A 19,424-nucleotide genomic window follows, 5' to 3' on the forward strand; every position below is an offset into this window, starting at 1 on the left:
CGCGTTTAAATGCAAATTAAATACATCCAACAACAAATACTGTGGATCAAAACGTTTGTGGAGTGCAAAGATGCCTGCATCACTCATGCACTAGTATATTTATCTTTTTTTCCAGTATATGGACAGTTAACATGATAGCAGTGTGCAGTAAAAAAACATATGAAACAAGCTTTTTAAAAATATTTTATAGTTTTATGACCTGCTTTTGTACAAAATAAAATAATCCCCTCATATACCACAGAAGCATTTAAATAACTGAGGAAAACTAACATTATTTTGGTTAAACTTGGTGAAATTGGAAGTTTAAGGAAATGGATGATTTAAAAAATGTCTAAATAATTGTCCATTCACAGGTATGTAATTCTTGACCAACTGCATTGTTCAGCACTATTAATGAAATGACAGACTGTGTGTGCTATTGACTGACACCATCTGAAACCACTGTAAGTCTGTATTTGAAGTTTCCAAACAATCTTCTACAGGCAGAATTGAATTTGTAATTCTAGAATCAATTTATTGCACTCTTTTAGTAAGTATTACACAAACTGTATTAATCAGATACACATTTTATTTGTGAAAGGTTGCTAAATTGTTAAATCATGGTGAATTAAACATTTAGTTTCTAAATGTATTTTTAGTGTTAAACGTAATCCCTGAATCAAATTTAAATCACTCCAGACTTCTTTTCAAGTGTTTCCATGTGTAACTCAAACTTTAAAATCACATTACATACATTTTGCACAAATGTCAAGAAAATACATCAGATGCTCACATTTAACTTTGTGAGCGTGACACTAGAAATACACACTCCTCGAACCAAAGAAAACTGAAGGTACAGACCAATAAAACAATCATTCACATTCAAAACACAAATGCTTCACTTTAAGAATGTAGTCACTAAAAACCACAAAATCGTTAAAAGGAAAAAAAAATAAGGCATTTATTTACATATCCCCCAATAAAACCCTCATACCGCTCTCCTCTTAAAATATACAAATATATAAAACAATTGTTAGACAAAACAGGTCAAAAGTCCATCCCTCTCATCAGCCAGGCTACGCTGGGTTATTCCATATGTTATTAAAACATTTGCCACCTAAAAAAACTAAAAAGTCTCATAGTTCATTATAATCTTTGAGCAACTTATACTCCTGTCTTCTCCTTGATCCAGGCCCTGAATTTGGGCACGTTTGTGTAGATGCCTGGCTTGTTTCTGCGAGCACAACCGTCACCCCAGCTCACCACTCCTGCCAGGAACATGCGATCATTCATTAAAATGGACATAGGGCCGCCAGAATCACCCTGAGTGAAGAAAAGGGTGTTATTTAGATGTGAACATGTGAGTGAATAAAGAGAAACAGTTCAATAAAATGGCAATTACATTAGGGATGCCCGATATTAAAATTCTGACTGATACCAAAAAGCAGAAAATAATTGTTATATTTTGATGAATAACCAATAAATGGCTGATATTAAAAGTCTATATTATTTTGTCTAAATAAATTTGAAATTTACCTGTATATATAAAAAAAAAATCTATTTTTGGTAAATGCTACAGGAATGTACTGGTATTGGAATTCTGACTAATAGCAAAAAGCTCATTAATTAATTAGAATTTTATGGTTAATAACCAATAATAGGCTGATATTAAAAGTCTATATTATTTTGTCTAAATTAACTAAACCGTATAAACAAAAATCTATCATTTTAAATGCTACAGAAGTGAGCTAACATTCTGATTAATACCATAATTTATTAAATATAATTACAACAACAATAATAATCTGTATATTGTATGATAACCGATAAATGGCCAATTCTGAATTCAATACTACTTGAAAAAATAAAACTATAAAGCAAAATACAAACTTTAAAATGCCTCAGTTGATTTTTGGCATTGCATCACTATCATGCACGATATGAAAAATCAATATTCATTTTGAGAAGATGACATTCAACAGTGTTATTTAAATATAAGTGATTTTAAAGATCAACCGTAAGAGCCTGTTTACACCTGGTCACTTCATGCGTTTTCTCTGATTGGATATCTGTCTGATTTGTTAACATGTTTCCATTTACACTTGGCCACATAAATGCGTCTTCGCAAAACGGATATAAATCTGTTCTTTAATTCCTGCGCTATATGCAAATTTAACGGAGTTCACGTCAATGAAAGCAATAGATGTGCTGCATTTTATTCGTTATCAGATCATTTCAATATCAGAGACAGCAACAAGAGAGAGCACGGTACCAGCACTGGAAAGATAGGTTAGTCTCACTACTTTTAATGAAGATGATTGTGTGTTGAGCGTCTGCGACTTACTTTCAGTTTGATTCGCTGCAGTTCGCATGTCGGCTTGCTGAAGAGATACTCAGCTACTCATCCGCGGTGATGCTTGTTGCATTAGCGCGGTCATATCTGACTATAACATACCTTATAGCCTATAAAACGCTCTCACATGTTTATTATTTTAATATTTTGGGAGGAGTAAAATTAGCATGTGTGGTTTCAACAACCAGATGCATTTACACTTGTCCAGTTTCGTCTGGAATGCGGCCCAGACCACCTCCTGAAGTGGTTTGAGCGATCAGATTTATATCCGCCTCGAAAGTGTTTTGGAGGGCATTTACACCTGGTCTTTTCAGGATCGGATAGCTATGCGATCATAAAAAATGCATGAAGTGACCAGGTGTAAACAGCCCCTAAGTGAGCATGGTAAAAGAGATCTAAATCTGAAAATTGGGACAATTAGCATTAACAAGTGAATATCCAATGTCGACCAAAACTGATATTGTAAGAAATAAATAAATCTCTAATACTGATCGCAGAAATAAAAATACATGCTTTGAAAAGAAAAAAAGTGTGCTTCTGCTCCAGTGATCAATAGACTTCTGAAACCCACCTGGCAAGCATCCACTCCTCCTGCCAGAACGCCAGCACACATCATGCGAGATGTGATCTGTCCATTCATTAGATCATCACACACCGTGCCGTTGATGATGCGGACATTCGCTTTCTGCAGCACAGGTGCTCCAGCGCCTGAAACAAACACACACACACACCAAGTTACTGAATGGTTTTAGTTACAATATTTCTAAATCTTTGTTAACATTAGTAAGAATACAAGTACTATTCATTGTTAGTTCATGTTCACTCAAGTCCAATAAATAATACACAGCTTTTTGTTTTTATCGTGTATTTGTAAATATCAAAATCAGCTAACTAATAGCATTAAGATTAATAAATGCTTGAGTAGTATTTTTCATTGTTTGTTTACTTTAACTACTGTTAACAACTTTATTGTAAAGTGTAACTGATAGGAATTTTTGATCTCGGGCTGAAATATGTCAGGATGTGTGAAAGGTATGCAGCATCGTTGTGTAGCTCTTTTACTGACCCCCTTCTCTAGTGGCACCCCAGCCGCTGATAGTGACTGTTTCACCAGTGGGGAAGACGTCAGTGGCAGCGGGCAAGCAGATGGTTCGAATGGTCGCACCGAAGGTCACAGGTGAATCCAGCTCCATCAGAGCGATGTCATTGTCATAGGTGTAGGCGTTGTAGTTTGGGTGAGTAATGATTTGTTTTAGGAATCTCTTTGTTGCTTGCTGTTTCTCTTTTTGTCTGTGGAGACCCAAGTATGCTTCCCATGTTCCTGGCTGCGCATATCTGTGAATTCATCAGATGTACACACATTAATATTTTACGGAAATGTTTAGTTAATGATGTAGGTTTCTCAAGTGAAAGTTATAGATTAAAGAGAGAACAAAGAAACAAACAGAACATTTACTTGATTTTGGCATCGTCTTGTACGCAGTGGGCAGCCGTCACAAGCCATCGGTCACTGATGACTGATGCACCGCAAACATGTGCTGTGTTTTTAACGTGCAGGCTGACCTGCCATGGGAACTCGCCCATATCTGCTTCTTGCCCACCCACAATTCGAGACGTTGAGTAAGCCCTCTTGCCACAGTCTAGAGGAGAAAGAAAGAGCGAGAGATAGAAATCAACATCAAACAATGCAGGATGTGTGTTGAAGAATAGATGTGAGGAAGCAGATGCTACACACTGCAGTTGGATTCATCCGAGTTGTCGCCACAGTCATCTTGTCCATCACACATAGGGTTTGGTTTGGTGATACATTTGCCATTATTGCACGCAAATGTTGAGACTTGACAAATATCTGTAAGACAGAAAGACAAGCAATGAGAAAGAATGAAGTGAAGGAAACTGCTTTTTTCTAAATATTTTCAAATACAATAAACAACAAAAATAAATAAACAGACTTGTATTATTCTTTATCTAACATATTACCTCCTCTTGTACAGCCGTCTTCATCTGAGCCGTCTTTACAGTCATGCTTTCCGTCACACTTCAGCTTCTCTGAGACGCACTGATCGTTGTTGCATTTAAATTCTCCAACCTTACATCCTGCCAGAGAAGAGGGCAACTAGGTTAAACCAAGTGAGGATGTGTTTTTGAGTGGGAGAGAATGAGGAAGAGAGAGAAGACAGAAGCTGGTAGTCGTCTTGCTGTCTGGCACATCAACGGCCAGCCTTTGGGTCCTCAGAGTAATTTCCAAATCACAATAACATCATGTACTGATGTATTTTTCTTCCAAGCACTCCTCTGTATATGATCCATAAAAGCCTTTATCTAACTATTATTTCATGACAGGCTTTACAGGGTTAACTAACATTACTGCATTATTAAAACATAATAATAATAATAATATGCATAATGGCATAGTTAACTCATTTCAAATTTTATATGCTTGATATATTCTTCACGGTCCCCCTGATTAAACTAGAAATCAAAGTGAATAAAATACTGATTTCTTGGTAGAAATATTGATGAATATTTAAAAAGGCCTATAAATAATACACTTGCTGTCTTCTAAAACTGAGATGATTACGGTATCTTTGTATATTGAATGTCACAGAACCAATGAATTCGCCTGGGTGTTCATACCTTTTATTGCCTGTGGGGGCAGTATTCCTCACATTTGGATGCATATGGGTAAATTGAAAGAAAAAGGAAAGCAGAAAATGGTCCTACCACAATTAAGTTCATCTGTGTTATCTCCACAGTCATTTACACCATCGCACCGCCAGAACAGTGGCTTACAGACCCCATTTCCGCACTGGATCATGCTGGCGTCACATTCTGAAATCCACATTCAAACTGCATATCTGGACTCGAATTCATATTCAGAGAGCAAGTGTGCAATTCTGTGTGTGAATGTAAGCACTTACTGCAGTTCTTCTCTTCTGTGCCATCACCACAATCGTTCCAGCCGTCACAGCGCAGTGATGGATTAATACAGCGCTTGTTGTTACACTGGAATTGGTCCGGGCAGGCTGAGAGATTCAGAAACTGAATTTACTTTTTAATGTTCACACTGACACCACTTTAAAAACAGGCATCAATTAGTCCATTTTTTCCACTTCAGGCCATGCTGCTTCTACAATAGTGAAAGGTTTAACCCATTTTTATGTCTTTACTTACGGTCAGAGGGCTCAAAGACCTCATAAGTTGCGCTAAAACCTCGATCTACTTGTGACGAATCCGATTTGAACGCAACCGTCACCTTGTTACTGTTGACTGTAACCATGGTATTAGCAGGCTGCTGCCCACACAATGTACTGCAAAGAAACAAACAAGAATGTGTGTATGAAATCTCAGACTAAATGATTATAAGCACTGGTGGTTTAAGATCTGGGCTGGGGAACTTAAAGGATGTGGGTTCAAACACCACAGTAGCCGATTAAACTAAAAAAATCTAACTTTGTGTTGGTATAAACCTAATCCTCCACAAATGGATTGAAGTTTTAAAAAATATATTTACCATGGAGAAATTAGCATTTCATGTGAACCTTCAGGGAGATACATTTTTAAATGACTGGACCAAGTGGTTTTAATTGTTTAACCACTATTTAGCCAAATACATTTTTTGCAATCAATTTGCGATTGTTGTGACTTTTTTGTGCTGAAATTCAAAATAATTTAAAGAGATACACTGATTTTCTATGAACATGAACTTGTGATGCGAGAAACCTGTCACTTTTGACTCCAAGAATAAATTATCCGCTTTATATTAATCTCATTAAATAAGATATCTGCAAGTTGGAAAAGCTGTAAAAGTGACAAATGTCATAAACTGATGTTGTCAATTGTACCCTTTATTTTGCAATAAAAAAAACACACACAATAGTTGATTGTGAGCCTTCACCATTACGTCCTTGAGCACAAAATTTAAACCCAGACGGATTGTTTCTATAATAAGTGTACTGTATACCACTTTTGAATAAAATTAAACAAGAGGTGAACAACACATGTGACTATACTGGTATTAGTCAGATTTAGTGATTGATTTATTTATCCAAAATATCAGTTATCTGAGAGGAAAAATAACCCTATAGTTTTTAGCCTTATAACTGTATCCAAAAAATATCTCAGTATTCATGCGCTCTAAAATGAAAACCTCCGAACTGCTCACGTCTTGTTACCGATAATTTCTGTCTTGTTTTCCAGTAAAATATATGATGTCCTTTAAACAAGATAATTTTACTTAAGAAGCACTTATTTACTTATTATTAGATATATAGATTTTTTAGTTTTTTCTTGTTAAGCCAATAGGATTTTTTTTTTTTGTTTCAAGCATAAATCTAATCTTTTTTTTTTTTAAACAACGTTTCTTGTGTAACATTTTCTTCTCAAAATAAGTGTATATCAATATAAAGATGTTTAGACGGGGTTCTTTTACAAGGAAAATAAAAATAGAGAGGAAAAAAGTGAAAAGTCCAATGCTGTCATAGCTATATCAGTATTTTTAGAGGAACATCACCCAGACAATCAGACTTAAGGACTAGAACTAACTGTTCTACATGAATCAACTCTTAAATTACTGACCTTTTACCAACAATCTCCACACGATCTCCTGGGCAATTTGGACTCCCTGTAGAAACCATGAACTTGGGGAACTTCAACTTGATGAATTTATCACTAGGAACCTTTAAATAATAGAGACAGATATAACACTGTTATAAAAGTGGTTCAAAATGACATTAACTGGTTCGAAATGAGTGTCTGGGTCATACCTCGATGTCCCAATGACATGTGGTGCTGGCTGGGTAATAACTGGGGAAGTTGGGTGATGTAAAACTACCAGAGGATCCAGTCAATTTACCACCACATGCAAGATCTGTTAAATGGGGAGAACCATTGAGAGAGATGACTCAAAATTTCAGTGTAAAGCATTCTGTACTATTAATCAGTCAAGTATGTTTTTGTTCAGGATTCATTTTTACCGATGCTACTTTGACTGATCTGAGTGACACGGGCTCTAAAACCAGGAAAATTCCCTTCTTCGTTGGTTACAAAGGTGACCAGCATAACATTCCGGGATGAGATGAAGGTTAAGGGATTACTGGGAGAATAAAAGCCACACTTCCTGTTTAAGAGAGAAAGAAACTTGCATTAAAATTCCTTACAGTTGCATATACAGCCACCAGATGGTACTACATCCACAAACACAACTCACTCTGCCATAAGGTGTTTGTCCATGGCGACCAACGAGTCATACACTCTCACAAAGTCATTTGCACAGTTTGTTTCCAGGTTGAAGGTGTCAAAAGACAACTTGAGCACATGGCCTGGATCTCCCCGAAGCTGCCACTGCACAAAGGAGTTTGGAGGATAAGGTTGGTCAGGGAAACCCGGTGATATAATGATCTCTTCAGCAGAACTCCTGGCGTGCTGGGCTAATCTCGTACTTGCTGGACATACAGAAAACAAACGGTTAAAATTACAGATTTATTATTGGATACTTGGTATATTAATGAGTTTGAATGTGCTTAGGGAATACAGCTCTGTTCCAAAACCTACTGAAATTTGGACTCTATGATTTCCACTACGTGACAAGAAAATGCGTAATTCAGTCATAAGAGTGGAATTGACTGTATATTTGGCAAAATGAGAGTTCCCCTTGTGAGTATTTCAGCATTTCATTTGATCAAACTACCATCAGATACACAACCACCAAAATAAAAATTGAACCTGAAGAAATGATGACAGAAATCGATTACTATTGTACGATAGAATTGAGTTCCCAAAGTAATAACAATAATAATGCAGCTTATTTATTCAGGAATATTACAATTTCTCAATGATGTTTTACTTTCCTTTCAGGCAACACTTCTGTCAAAACGTTTTAAAGGAACCATTCAAATTTCATTTGATAACATTTTGATTAATTCCATTGCTAAAGTTGTGTTTTGATTACCACAGTTTTTGATAATAAATTTGTATAAAATAAATAAAAACAGAATATTGAAAAAGTTAAAAAACAACCATTTCTGAAAAATGAAACATTTCATAGGCACTATCATTATTCATTTTAATACATTATTAAATAGTTTTATAAATTCAACTGATTAGGCATCCTTTGTAATTTTAATCAAATATAATTCAACTATTTAAATGGAATCCATCAAAATTATGGAAAAAAATGAAACAAACAAGAAGTTAGGAAATAATAAAACAGAATTTGGGAAAAATCAAGATGGATTCATAGGGCTCTATGAACTGCTTTGATGTCTCCTGCCTTGCTGCAGTTCATTAATGGGATTTGCTGATACTGCCTTAAATTAGCAAAAATATGGTATTTTACCATAATTAGGTTACCTTTTGAAACAGCCTTTGTTAGGAGTGCATCTATGATATCTTTAATTGCTTTCTATGGAGGCAGAACACTAGGTCTTGGAAAAGAGAGTATATGACAGACATAAGTAATGCACTACTCACTCCTGGCTTTTGAGAACAGACGTGTGTCCAGAGCTGTAAATGAAAGATTGACACAGTTATTATAAATATGTCAGGCTGAAGACATTAATCTGTGCTTCAGTTTCATGGGAATTCACATATTCTATAATATAATAAGCAATCTAGAGATCAGTATCTCACAAAACCTGTCAAGAACCAGGTCACATTTCACCCCACAATCACAAGAAAAAATATTCAATTGCTTCATCAAGGTTCAATAAACAAATATATAACCAGCAGTGAAATGTAAATACTAAGAGGAGTGACCTGGAAGGCATCCGAACACAGTGGTGCCATCTTGGTAATCCAAAGTTTCTTAATCCAAAAGTCTCTTTATTCAAAATTTATGCAAATTATAATTTTTTATTTCGAATTTAATGATAGTTTTAATGATATCCATCCATCCAAAAGTATTACCTGAAGACACAATGTGATCAAAGGCCAGGGGACCTTGTTGAACTCTGCGAACTTTGTTGTTATACGTTTCACTTAAGCTGCTCACAGCCCGATCCACTGCTGCATCCTGTGCCACTGGAACAGCAAACTCGGACTCATAGTAAGCCATTACACTGCCCTCACTGCAGAAAGCCAGACAGACAGATTGAGATTGAAATTGCTGAAAATGTACTCGCCCTCAGGCCATCTAGGATGTAGATGATTTTGTTTGTTCATCAGAACAGATTTGGAGAAATGTAGCATTACATCACTTGCTCACCAATGGATCCTCTGCAGTGAATGGGTGCCGTCAGAATTCAAACAGATGATAATAAGTAATCCACATGACTCCAGTCCATCAGTGGATTTTGATGTGCGAGGAAAACAGGGGATGGAATATTTATTAATTTTTTTTAACCAGAGGAAGCATTATGATGTATTATGGATTAATGGATTATGAACAAACACAGCTTATCACTTTGACAGACTGGAGTGGTGTGGATTGTGATGTTTTTAATCAACTATTTGGACTCTGACGGCACCCATTCACTGCAAAGGATCGACTGGTGAGCAAATTTCAAATTCATCTACATCACGGATGGCCTGAAGGTGATTCGATTTTCAGGAAATTTACATTTTTGGGTAAACTATTTGTTTAAAAGCGTGTGCATGACCAAAAAACATGAAAAAAAAATGTGGGCAATCACATGTAAACGTACCTGAAGGCTTGAACTCTGGAATCAATGTAATATTTTGACAGTTCTGGAGATTCTGAGTACATTATTTTCAGCTAAACATGAATAAAGAAAAAAATTAAAAACTTTTCACTATCGTTACTATGAAAAAACTAATTAGTAATTGCAGTTTGGTTCTCACCTGATTCAGGACTTGGTTTGCCAAGTTTTTAAACTCTGCACTGTCCGGGTTTTCATATGCATCCACAAAAACTTGATTTGTTATCCTAAGCGAGCCGGTGTAAATCTTCTGTAATGTCAAATCTTTCCGGACTGCAGACACCAGGGAGACATGAACCAACAAACACATGATCAGAACTATCATGACTGACGCCGGTAACAGTGTTATGCTCTCTGTGACTGCTTACAGTGGAAATGCCAGACCAGAAGCCCAATGATCAAAGCCAAAACGGCTGCCAAGATCACCAGACCAACAATGATCCCAACTTTCCCAGGGCCCCTCTTCTTCTCCAGTTTTTTATTATCCGATGCTGGCAAGAATGTGACAGCTGTGTCCCAGTCCTTGTCCTGAACACAAAAGAGGCAAAATACTTTTTACTATTCTCTGTAAATTCCAGTGCCTCTGAATTTAACTACATAAAAGACAGTTTGAAGAAAAATTGCAGCACATATCCTCAACAGAATGAGATTCTGATTGAGATCAGAAAATACACCGTAAACTGCAGAGCTTTTTTTGACAGAATAAGCACAGATTCATAGGCATTATATAAGAGCAGCATCAGAACACTTCCCTAGATGCTCCTACTGCTCCACGCAACTTCGAAGTCTACATGGGCTTTGGTTTCAGAGGAGGAGAGAGGCAGACACCATAGATAGACACAATGTTTGTGTGAATTGAGAAAATTATGACTGCTTTTTTTACTGTAGTTACTAATTATTGTAATGTGTTCTTTAACAATACAAAACATTAAATGAATACTTTTATTCAGAAAGGATGATTGATCAAAAGTACCAGACATTTATAATATTACAAAAGATTTCTACTTCAAATAAATGCTGTTCTCTGAATTTTTTGTTCAAAGAAATATGGAATAATGTTGCTGAAAATACATCTTTGCATCACAGGAATAAATTGCATTTTAAAATATATCAATATAGATAACAGTTCTTTCAAATTGTAATACTATTTCACACTATTTCTGTTCAAATAAATGCAGCCTTTCATAAGAAAGTTTAAGAATAATAAAAAAAAGTAGCATTTGTGAATTTTATCCATGACGATAATCTGATTGAATCATGAAAAGTGGACATGACTAAATTGGAACTTGTCCTAGAAGTGAGGTTGCAGTTGTTAGTAGAGGACTATAGAGGAACCATACACAATAACACCAGGAATGAGTATTAAGGATGTAAGCCGTGCTGACTTTAAACCGAGACACAGCACACTGGATACCCAATCAGCCTGATGATGGAAGTAGAAGGCATAATAGGACCATGTGGTTAGAGCAATTATAATGAAACCAGTGGTGAAACATCAAAAGCTCACTATATTTGCAGAACACAATAATTATTTTTGTATTCAGTGAGTATTAGTATTAACCTTCAATAGGCTTTTTAGAATTGCATTTCAGTAAATATTCTTAATTTATGAGTAAAAACAGTTGTTTAAAATAAATAAAAGGACTTTGGGACAAAAGAGTGTTTACACTTGATGTGAAGTAAAATACCTATCAAAAGTTTGGAGTCGGTAGGAGTTTTTAATGCTTCTGAATGCCTCTTGAGCTCACCAAGACTGCATTTATTTGATCAAAAATACAGTGAAAACAGTAATATTGTGAAATATCATTACAATTTAAAATAACAGTTATCTGTTTAAATAGATTTTAAAATGAAATGACGCAAACCTGAATTTTTCATCATTATTTCAGTTTTCAGAAATCATTCTAATAAGCTGATTTGGTGGTTAAGATTATCAGTGTTAAAAACAATTGGGATTCTTAATATTTCTCATGGAAATTGTGATACATGTCCTTGACAAATAGTTAAAAAAGTATTTATTTTTAAAAAAACATAAAAGTCTTAACTGTCAATTTAATGCATCCTTACTGAATAAAAGTATGAATTCCAAAAAGATCTTACACACCCCAAACTTTTGAACGGTGTACTTTGCTCACTATGAAACGCTGGCCTACAATTATCTTTTATAAACGTTGGTTGTCTCAGTTATCTCAGACTGCTGTCACATGACACTGTTCATGACCTATATTCCATTTCATTTGTATCAAAAAATATGCCAAGACAAAAAGTCCCACCTGAGCTGGAATTCATGGAATAAATGCAAACTTTTATGAAAAAGGCTTTGGATTTTTTCTATTACCATCCAATGAAGCCAAACATAAACTACGAGTCCCCAATGAGATTTTCAAGGACATCTAAACAGTTTTAGTGTCTGTGTAGTTCTTCTATTTGCCACTGCATATTTGAGACCACAAATTCAATAACAATGATCAGGATTTTCTAATGTCAATTAAACAAATTCATTTTATTGCTGTCACGTGCAAAGTAATGAGAGAATAGACTAATCGTTCCTCTTCCAATCTGACCTGCTTTTGGTGTGAACTTAAGACATTTAAGTCAATTAGCAATGAAAGTCCAGCTGTAAATGAATGAACTCCACCTGAGTTAAGCGGTTAACATTCTATAACGACATGCATGATGCACGAGAAGCAGCTGATCACTGCTGAATAAGTGGGAGAAGCATAACTGTCGTAACAGATCTGTGGAATGTGTGCATCTCTACACACACCACACATACGTATATACAGCAACATGCTGTGGTGTGGATCATTCAAAACTGATTACTGATTCACCAAGGCATTGAAACATCAGTTCTTCTCATGTGCACCAAAACACTTAACCTGCTCATTTAGTGTTGCATACACAACAATGCTCAGCTACAAGTTAGTCATAATCTAATGTTTTAAACTACGCCAAAATCTATATAGAATCTATACAATAGATATTCATCCTTTAGTCTTTTTATATTTACAGATATTTATCATACATTGATTTTTACAATAAACACACAATTCATAAAACTTGAAACCACACTACGTGCAGGATATTTAAAAAAATATATATATTTGGAATTAACCAACACTGCATCTGACAGAAAGAGAGATGGCATTAGATTATTTTGAAAACTTCGAGCGACTGTCAAACTGCTGAGTAATGCAGTTAAGCTGCATCACTTTTAAGGTCTTGCAATTGTCTATTGACACCCTATCCTCACAGACGACAATGAAGCACAGCTAATCCAGTCAGCAGAACGACCTAAAAACATGATTGTCTACTGATGATCAATAGAAATGAAATCCCCTACACATGCAAACCGATCGAGGTGAAAAGAAAAGGAGTGAATGTCAGCCTACCACCCCAGATCTTACTGAGTTACTACAGACAGGAAATGATGGGTCACATTTTCAACAAATACATGGAGTGAAACCTCTTGAGGTGACAGTGGTGGCACACTTCTAAGTTTGGTAACATAATGCACGTAAACATTAGGTTGTGCAATGTGTCACAACATCTTATGGTCAACCTTTCAGATCAGGGGAAGTCGTGGCCTAATGGTTAGAGAGTCGGACTCGTAATCGAAAGGTTGCGGGTTCGAGTCCCCGGCCGGCAGGGATTGTAGGTGGGGGGAGTGAATGTACAGCGCTCTCTCCACCCTCAATACCACGACTGAGGTGCCCTTGAGCAAGGCACCGAACCCCCAACTGCTCCCCGGGCGCCGCCGCATGGCTGCCCACTGCTCCGGGTGTGTGTTCACGGTGTGTGTGTGTGTGTGTGTGTGCGCGTGCGCATTTGTTCACTACTCACTGCTGTGTGTGTGTGTGCACTTGGATGGGTTAAACGCAGAGCACCAATTTCGAGTATGGGTCACCATACTTGACAATACGTCATGACTTTTTACTTTTACTTTTACTTTAAAATACAGAAATTAATGTTTCAATCCAATTTTCCAACACATTTGGAGGCCTGTAAACCAAACTCGTATGATTTCCTGATATTTGCAGGTTTTCCATGAGCGTGGGACCCTTGATAGTAATAGATATAGATGGTAGCAATGCCAATACCACCACAGCCCTTGCAGATCTTGATATGATGCCTTCTACTGACACGACAGGGAATGTATTCATGTGATAAAAAATGACCACAGCACAGCTTTTAGGACAGATGTGTGATATTTCAGATATCATTACATGTTTAAGTCTGCTTAAAAGTTTAAACATATTGTTAATAAGTTGTTAATATGGTATAGGCCGGATGAATCTTACCGAAGAACCAGGAGTGTAGCGCATTCCTCCATCAATAGGGTCCATTTCTGAGAGACCACCAGGAGAATACACTCACACTTCCACTTCTGCTGACAAAATAAGACGAGTAATTGTGTATTGTAAGGAAAAAAACGCAGACGTGTTATTCTCAGATGAAATCAAACAAGTGTGGAAAACAACAACACGCCCATAACAAGTGCACGAGCAACAAAATATCAATAAAAACTTACAAACGAAGACGTGTATGTCTCAAAAACGAAATCAGAGGATTAAAATGAGGTACATTTGATCTTCCGCAGAGAGAGAAGTTTGTTTCGTCCACCTGTGAGATATTTCCGCCTTACAATAGAGTGACTAACTCAAGCGATACTAGCTCTACAGGTGAGCACTTCCCACAAATAACACTTTAAAACCCCATCTCTAAACTACAAAACAGCCCTAAATACATCAAAGTACGGTGACCACACGCGTTAACATTTTAAAACAACTGCAAGGTATATTTTAAGCATAGATATGACTGTAGAAATTCAGTATCGATGTGTTTCTGCACCGGAGCGACTCACCTTCAGCGGGCGTGTCTGTATCGTGGAATCTGGCCAGCATACCTAAACTGCTTCGGAAAGCGCCTATGGGACTGAAAAGACTGTCTAGGTAGGGCGCCTAGTAGGATTTGAGACATAGACTCAAATGCAGTTTACCTCGGTGTGATACAAAGTAGACTTGCAGGTTTCTGCTGCATAAAAATGGCGTTTCCACGAAGTACAGCTCAGTGGAAAAACCGAGAAGATTTTAAGATATATAAATGGAAACCATTTACACTACAAACCAATAAAAACTATAGTAATATATATGTATATATATATATATATATATATATATGTATGTGTGTGTGTGTGTGTGTGTGTATTAGTGCTGTTAAACGATTAATCGCGATTAATCGCATCCAAAATAAACGTTTTGTTTACATAATGTATGTGTGTACTGTGTATATTTATATATAAATACACACACGTGCATGTATATATTTAAGAAAAATATGTAATGTTGATATATTAAATTTATTTATATATGATATAAATTATATTAATATAAATATATACACGTAAATACATGTAAATATTTTCAAAATATATGCTATATGTGTGTGTATTTATAAATACATAATAAATAAACACAACACACACATACATTATGTAAACAAAAACTTTTATTTTGGATGCGATTAATCACAATTAATCGTTTGACAGCACTAATATATATATATATATATATATATATATATACGTGTGTGTGTGTGTGTTTATTTATATCATACAATACAATCAAATACAATATAATAGACCTACAGTAATAAAATGTATTAATATCAGATATTAATAGGCCTATTGGCTATCATAAAAAGATGAAGTCCAGATTTAGGCCCGTTTGGTAAACTCAGTTACAGAACTTAAAAGATATACACTATAGAAATTAAACAACTATATTCAAAAGGCAATCTGAAAGATGAAAGATACCAAAAAGATCTGATTAGTACTAGTCGAGTTGTACAAATATTCACCAGGAATTGATATGGGTGAGTCTCTCAAAATGGCAAGCTTTAAGTTCTCTATAAAGTGCTCTGTCCATGTTAAAGGACATCTGTCAGAGAACAAATTGGCAAGCTTGTCAGTCTCGTGTACAATGGGTCAGCAAATGCAAATAAAATCAATTGTTGTAAATACTGTATGTTATGTAATCTCTCACAGCTTCTGCAAACAGTGTAATAGTGAAATACTAAACATTCACAATTTTACTGCAACAAAACATAATTTATTCTGAATTATGTTTATGATAAAAAAAAATTTTCTATATACACAGATAAATGTTTAGATGGATTAACTTATTGCTCTTTGAAGGTAAGCAGCATCAACTGCACAATTTATAGCACACACTCTGATATGTAATATATAAGATACTATACAGTATACAGTGCAACAGAATGTGGGAAAACATAAATGTCAGATGGCAGATGACATTAAAAGCTTCTCTGTCAGATTTATTGACTATTGGATTGTGTAAATGTGGTGTGATGGGAGAAGCAGGCAGTCTATTGTGTAATAGCAGCAGGCGGAAAAACATCATGTTGACTTTTCTGCCCGCCACTACTGATTTTACACGGACCACCTGTAGATCTGTGTTTATGCTCACATGGACATGTCAATCAGGGACCTGCTGTGACATTACTTCATATAATACAGTCTTGGATACAGAATTGTTTTACTTTTTTAGTAGTTTTTAAAAATGATTTTCATTTACATTTAGTCATTTAGCAGACACTTTTATCCAAAGCCACTTACAAATGAGGACATTAGAAGCAATCAAAACCAACAAAAGAGCAACAACATGTAAGTGCTATTACAAGTCTCAGTTAGCCTAACACAGTACACGTAGCAAGTTTTGTTTGTTTGTTTTTTGTTTTTTTAAGAAAACGAGTAGATAGAATATAGAAAAAAGAAAGCTAGTGTTAGTTTTACAAGAAAAACTAGCAGTTAGAGAATAAATATGCAATTGATAGAGGGTCAAATGTGGTTGTTTTTTTAAATAAAAAGAAGACAGATAGATAAAATAGAATTAGAATAGAGAGTGCTAGAGTTAGAGGGTCAAATAAAGATGGAAGAGATGTGTTTTTAGCCGTTTCTTGAAGATGGGTAAGTGATTCAGATGCTTGGATTGAGCTGGGCAGGTCATTCCACCAGGTGGGAACAGTTAATGAAAAAGTCAGTGAAAGTGATTTTGTGCCTCTTTGGGATGGCATAATAATGCGTCGTTCACTTGCAGAATGCAAGCTTCTAGAGGGCACATAGGTCTGAAGTAATGCATTTAGGTAAAGGGGTGCAGAGCCAGTGGTGGTTCTGTAGGCAAACATTAATGCCTTGGATTTAATGCGAGTAACTATTGGTAGCCAGTGCAAATTGATGAACAGAGGCGTGACGTGCATTCTTTTCAGCTCATTAAAGATTAATTTTGCAGTGGCATTTTAGTTATTTGCGGCATATTTAATTATTTATTATTTTATTTTTTTTTACTTGTTTTTTCATTATTATACCCCATGACCCTAGCAATACATTTTTGCATGACATTTTCACATTTTAAAGAGCGTTAAAGAGGAAATTGTGGCCTTTTCTGAGATACCAAATGTCGTTTGGTCATGTCAACTTCCCCTCGTTGATTGTAAAACTGCTGACACCACAGGACAATACTGGAAAGAAGAGCAGTAGATATATTATTTGGTAATTAGCATTTATGTTTGTTTTTATTTTCACTTTATCTCTTATAAACAAACATCTCTCTCTCTCTCTCTCTCTCTCTTTTAATTAATTACGTTCTTACAAGAAAGACATTTATAAATGGTTTTATTTGTAATCTGTCATGACCACTAGGACTTTCTGCAGACGTTTTCACTGGATATATACACTCTTAGGAATGGTTCTAGACAGTACCAGTTTAGGGTTCTTCAGCTTGTAACAATAGTTGAACCCTCTTTATAAGGTTCCATAAAGAACCATGCTTTAAAAGTGCTATATAGGAGGACCTTAATGGTGTTGTAAAGAACATTTTTAATATTAATACTTTTTTCATTAATATTAGTTTTTTTTCATTTATTAATACTGTATTTTTTCTACCCCTGGTCATCTGCCTGGTCTTATAAGCTTATAATAGGGTTTTACATCAACACCACAACAGCATGTTGTGACAGTTAGGTACTTTTACATATGAAATTGTAGCATTTATGACAGTGCTCTAACAACAGTTATTAGCTGAATATAATAATACATGATAATTGACACTGAATATGAATAAATACAGAAGTAAAACTCAAAGTAGAAACAGAAAATAGATGTAATGAAGACCAAGTTAAATATCTTGACAATGCTCTATGGCAATTTCTCTTGAGAAAGAATGAAGCTGTGATAAGTGGCAACATCTGTCTATTAGAGATACACTGTGTTTCTTCCATTTGTTTCAAGGGACAGTTCACCCCAAAAATCTCACCCTATTTTTTCAATACTATGGATTGGAAGTCAATGGCTACCAGCTACCAAACGAGGTTACTCACATTCTTCAAAATATCTTCTTTTGTGTTCAGCAGAAGAAAGTATGGAAGCCCGTTCCCGCCACCTTAAAAAAATATATAATTATGTAAGTCATAATAATGAGATACTTTCTCATAATTATGACTTAGTATCACGTTATATTGAGAAACTTTCTCGTAATAATGACTTAGTTTCTCGTAATAATGAGAAACTTTCTCATAATAATGAGAAACTTTCTCATAATAATGACTTATTTTCTCGTAATAATGAGAAACTTTCTCATAATAATGACTTATTTTCTCGAAATAACGAGAAACTTTCTCGAAATAATGAGTTGCTCCTAAAGAAAAAAAAAAAAAGACTTACTCGACGCATGCGCAGTGCATGAGTGGCGGCACGCTAGCGACATCTGCTGGTCAAAGCCATGCAGGAACACCGCAAACATCGCTTGTTCTGTAATCTAAAACTGTATAATATATCATTAAATAACGATTTCAGATATATTATCTGCATGTAGTCTTTTGTTACTCTGCCAGACAATGAAGTTCATGGCTTCAGATATAGAGGAATGTATTCCAACAAAAATCACACGCATTTTATGAAGAAATGAAAGCCATATAAACTTAACGAATAGACGTTCATTTCGATGATTTGTTAGTTTTTTATTAGCGGTCACTTTCCATATGCATCAAATGCATAAGCCCACAGTAGCCCAATCTCCTCTCGCTAGCACAAAGCATCATTGTTCGTTACCACAGCAACCGCTTGGTCTTCAGCATCCCACACCGCTTCTTGCAGGACATGTGAACGTGAAAAATGCTTAATGTGGCTTAAAGTACAATGCCTAATTCATGATACAGTATTATTGATCATGCATACAGGCAAGCATAAGAACCCAGAATCTGAACACAACACCCAAAGTTGCATGTTAAGCGTTTTCCTATAGAAAACCGTTATAGAAAATGCTGCATAAGAGTTGCTGTTTTGCGTTGCATTCATATTTTGGGTCCACCTGAATGTCTGTATATACAGTATGCATGATCATTAAGTTATGTACTGA

At 35.6% G+C, this 19,424-nt stretch overlaps 1 protein-coding gene across 2 annotated transcripts; it reads right to left on the reverse strand.

Moving 5' to 3' along the window:
* Positions 1-175: 175 nt before the first annotated feature.
* On the reverse strand, positions 176-14,957 carry st14a (ST14 transmembrane serine protease matriptase a). 2 transcript variants are annotated; one of them, XM_079373835.1, is made up of 20 exons: positions 14,855-14,957; positions 14,292-14,377; positions 10,359-10,518; positions 10,133-10,263; positions 9,976-10,046; positions 9,239-9,399; positions 8,804-8,836; positions 7,542-7,776; positions 7,309-7,451; positions 7,099-7,202; positions 6,911-7,011; positions 5,507-5,643; positions 5,254-5,358; positions 5,057-5,164; positions 4,313-4,429; positions 4,068-4,181; positions 3,789-3,972; positions 3,399-3,667; positions 2,904-3,040; positions 176-1,302 (listed from the first exon to the last, which is right to left on the reverse strand). In XM_079373835.1, exons 2-20 carry the CDS (start codon positions 14,334-14,336, stop codon positions 1,144-1,146), a joined length of 2,514 nt encoding a protein of 837 aa, XP_079229961.1. In that variant the 5' UTR covers positions 14,337-14,377; positions 14,855-14,957; the 3' UTR covers positions 176-1,143. The 2 variants fall into 2 exon arrangements, with proteins under 2 accessions (XP_079229961.1, XP_079229962.1); XM_079373836.1 differs by having other exon boundaries at positions 14,522-14,861.
* Positions 14,958-19,424: the final 4,467 nt, after the last annotated feature.

The sequence above is a fragment of the Barbus barbus genome, assembly GCF_936440315.1.
Source record: "Barbus barbus genome assembly, chromosome: 23".
In the NCBI taxonomy this organism is placed as follows: Eukaryota; Metazoa; Chordata; class Actinopteri; order Cypriniformes; family Cyprinidae; genus Barbus; species Barbus barbus.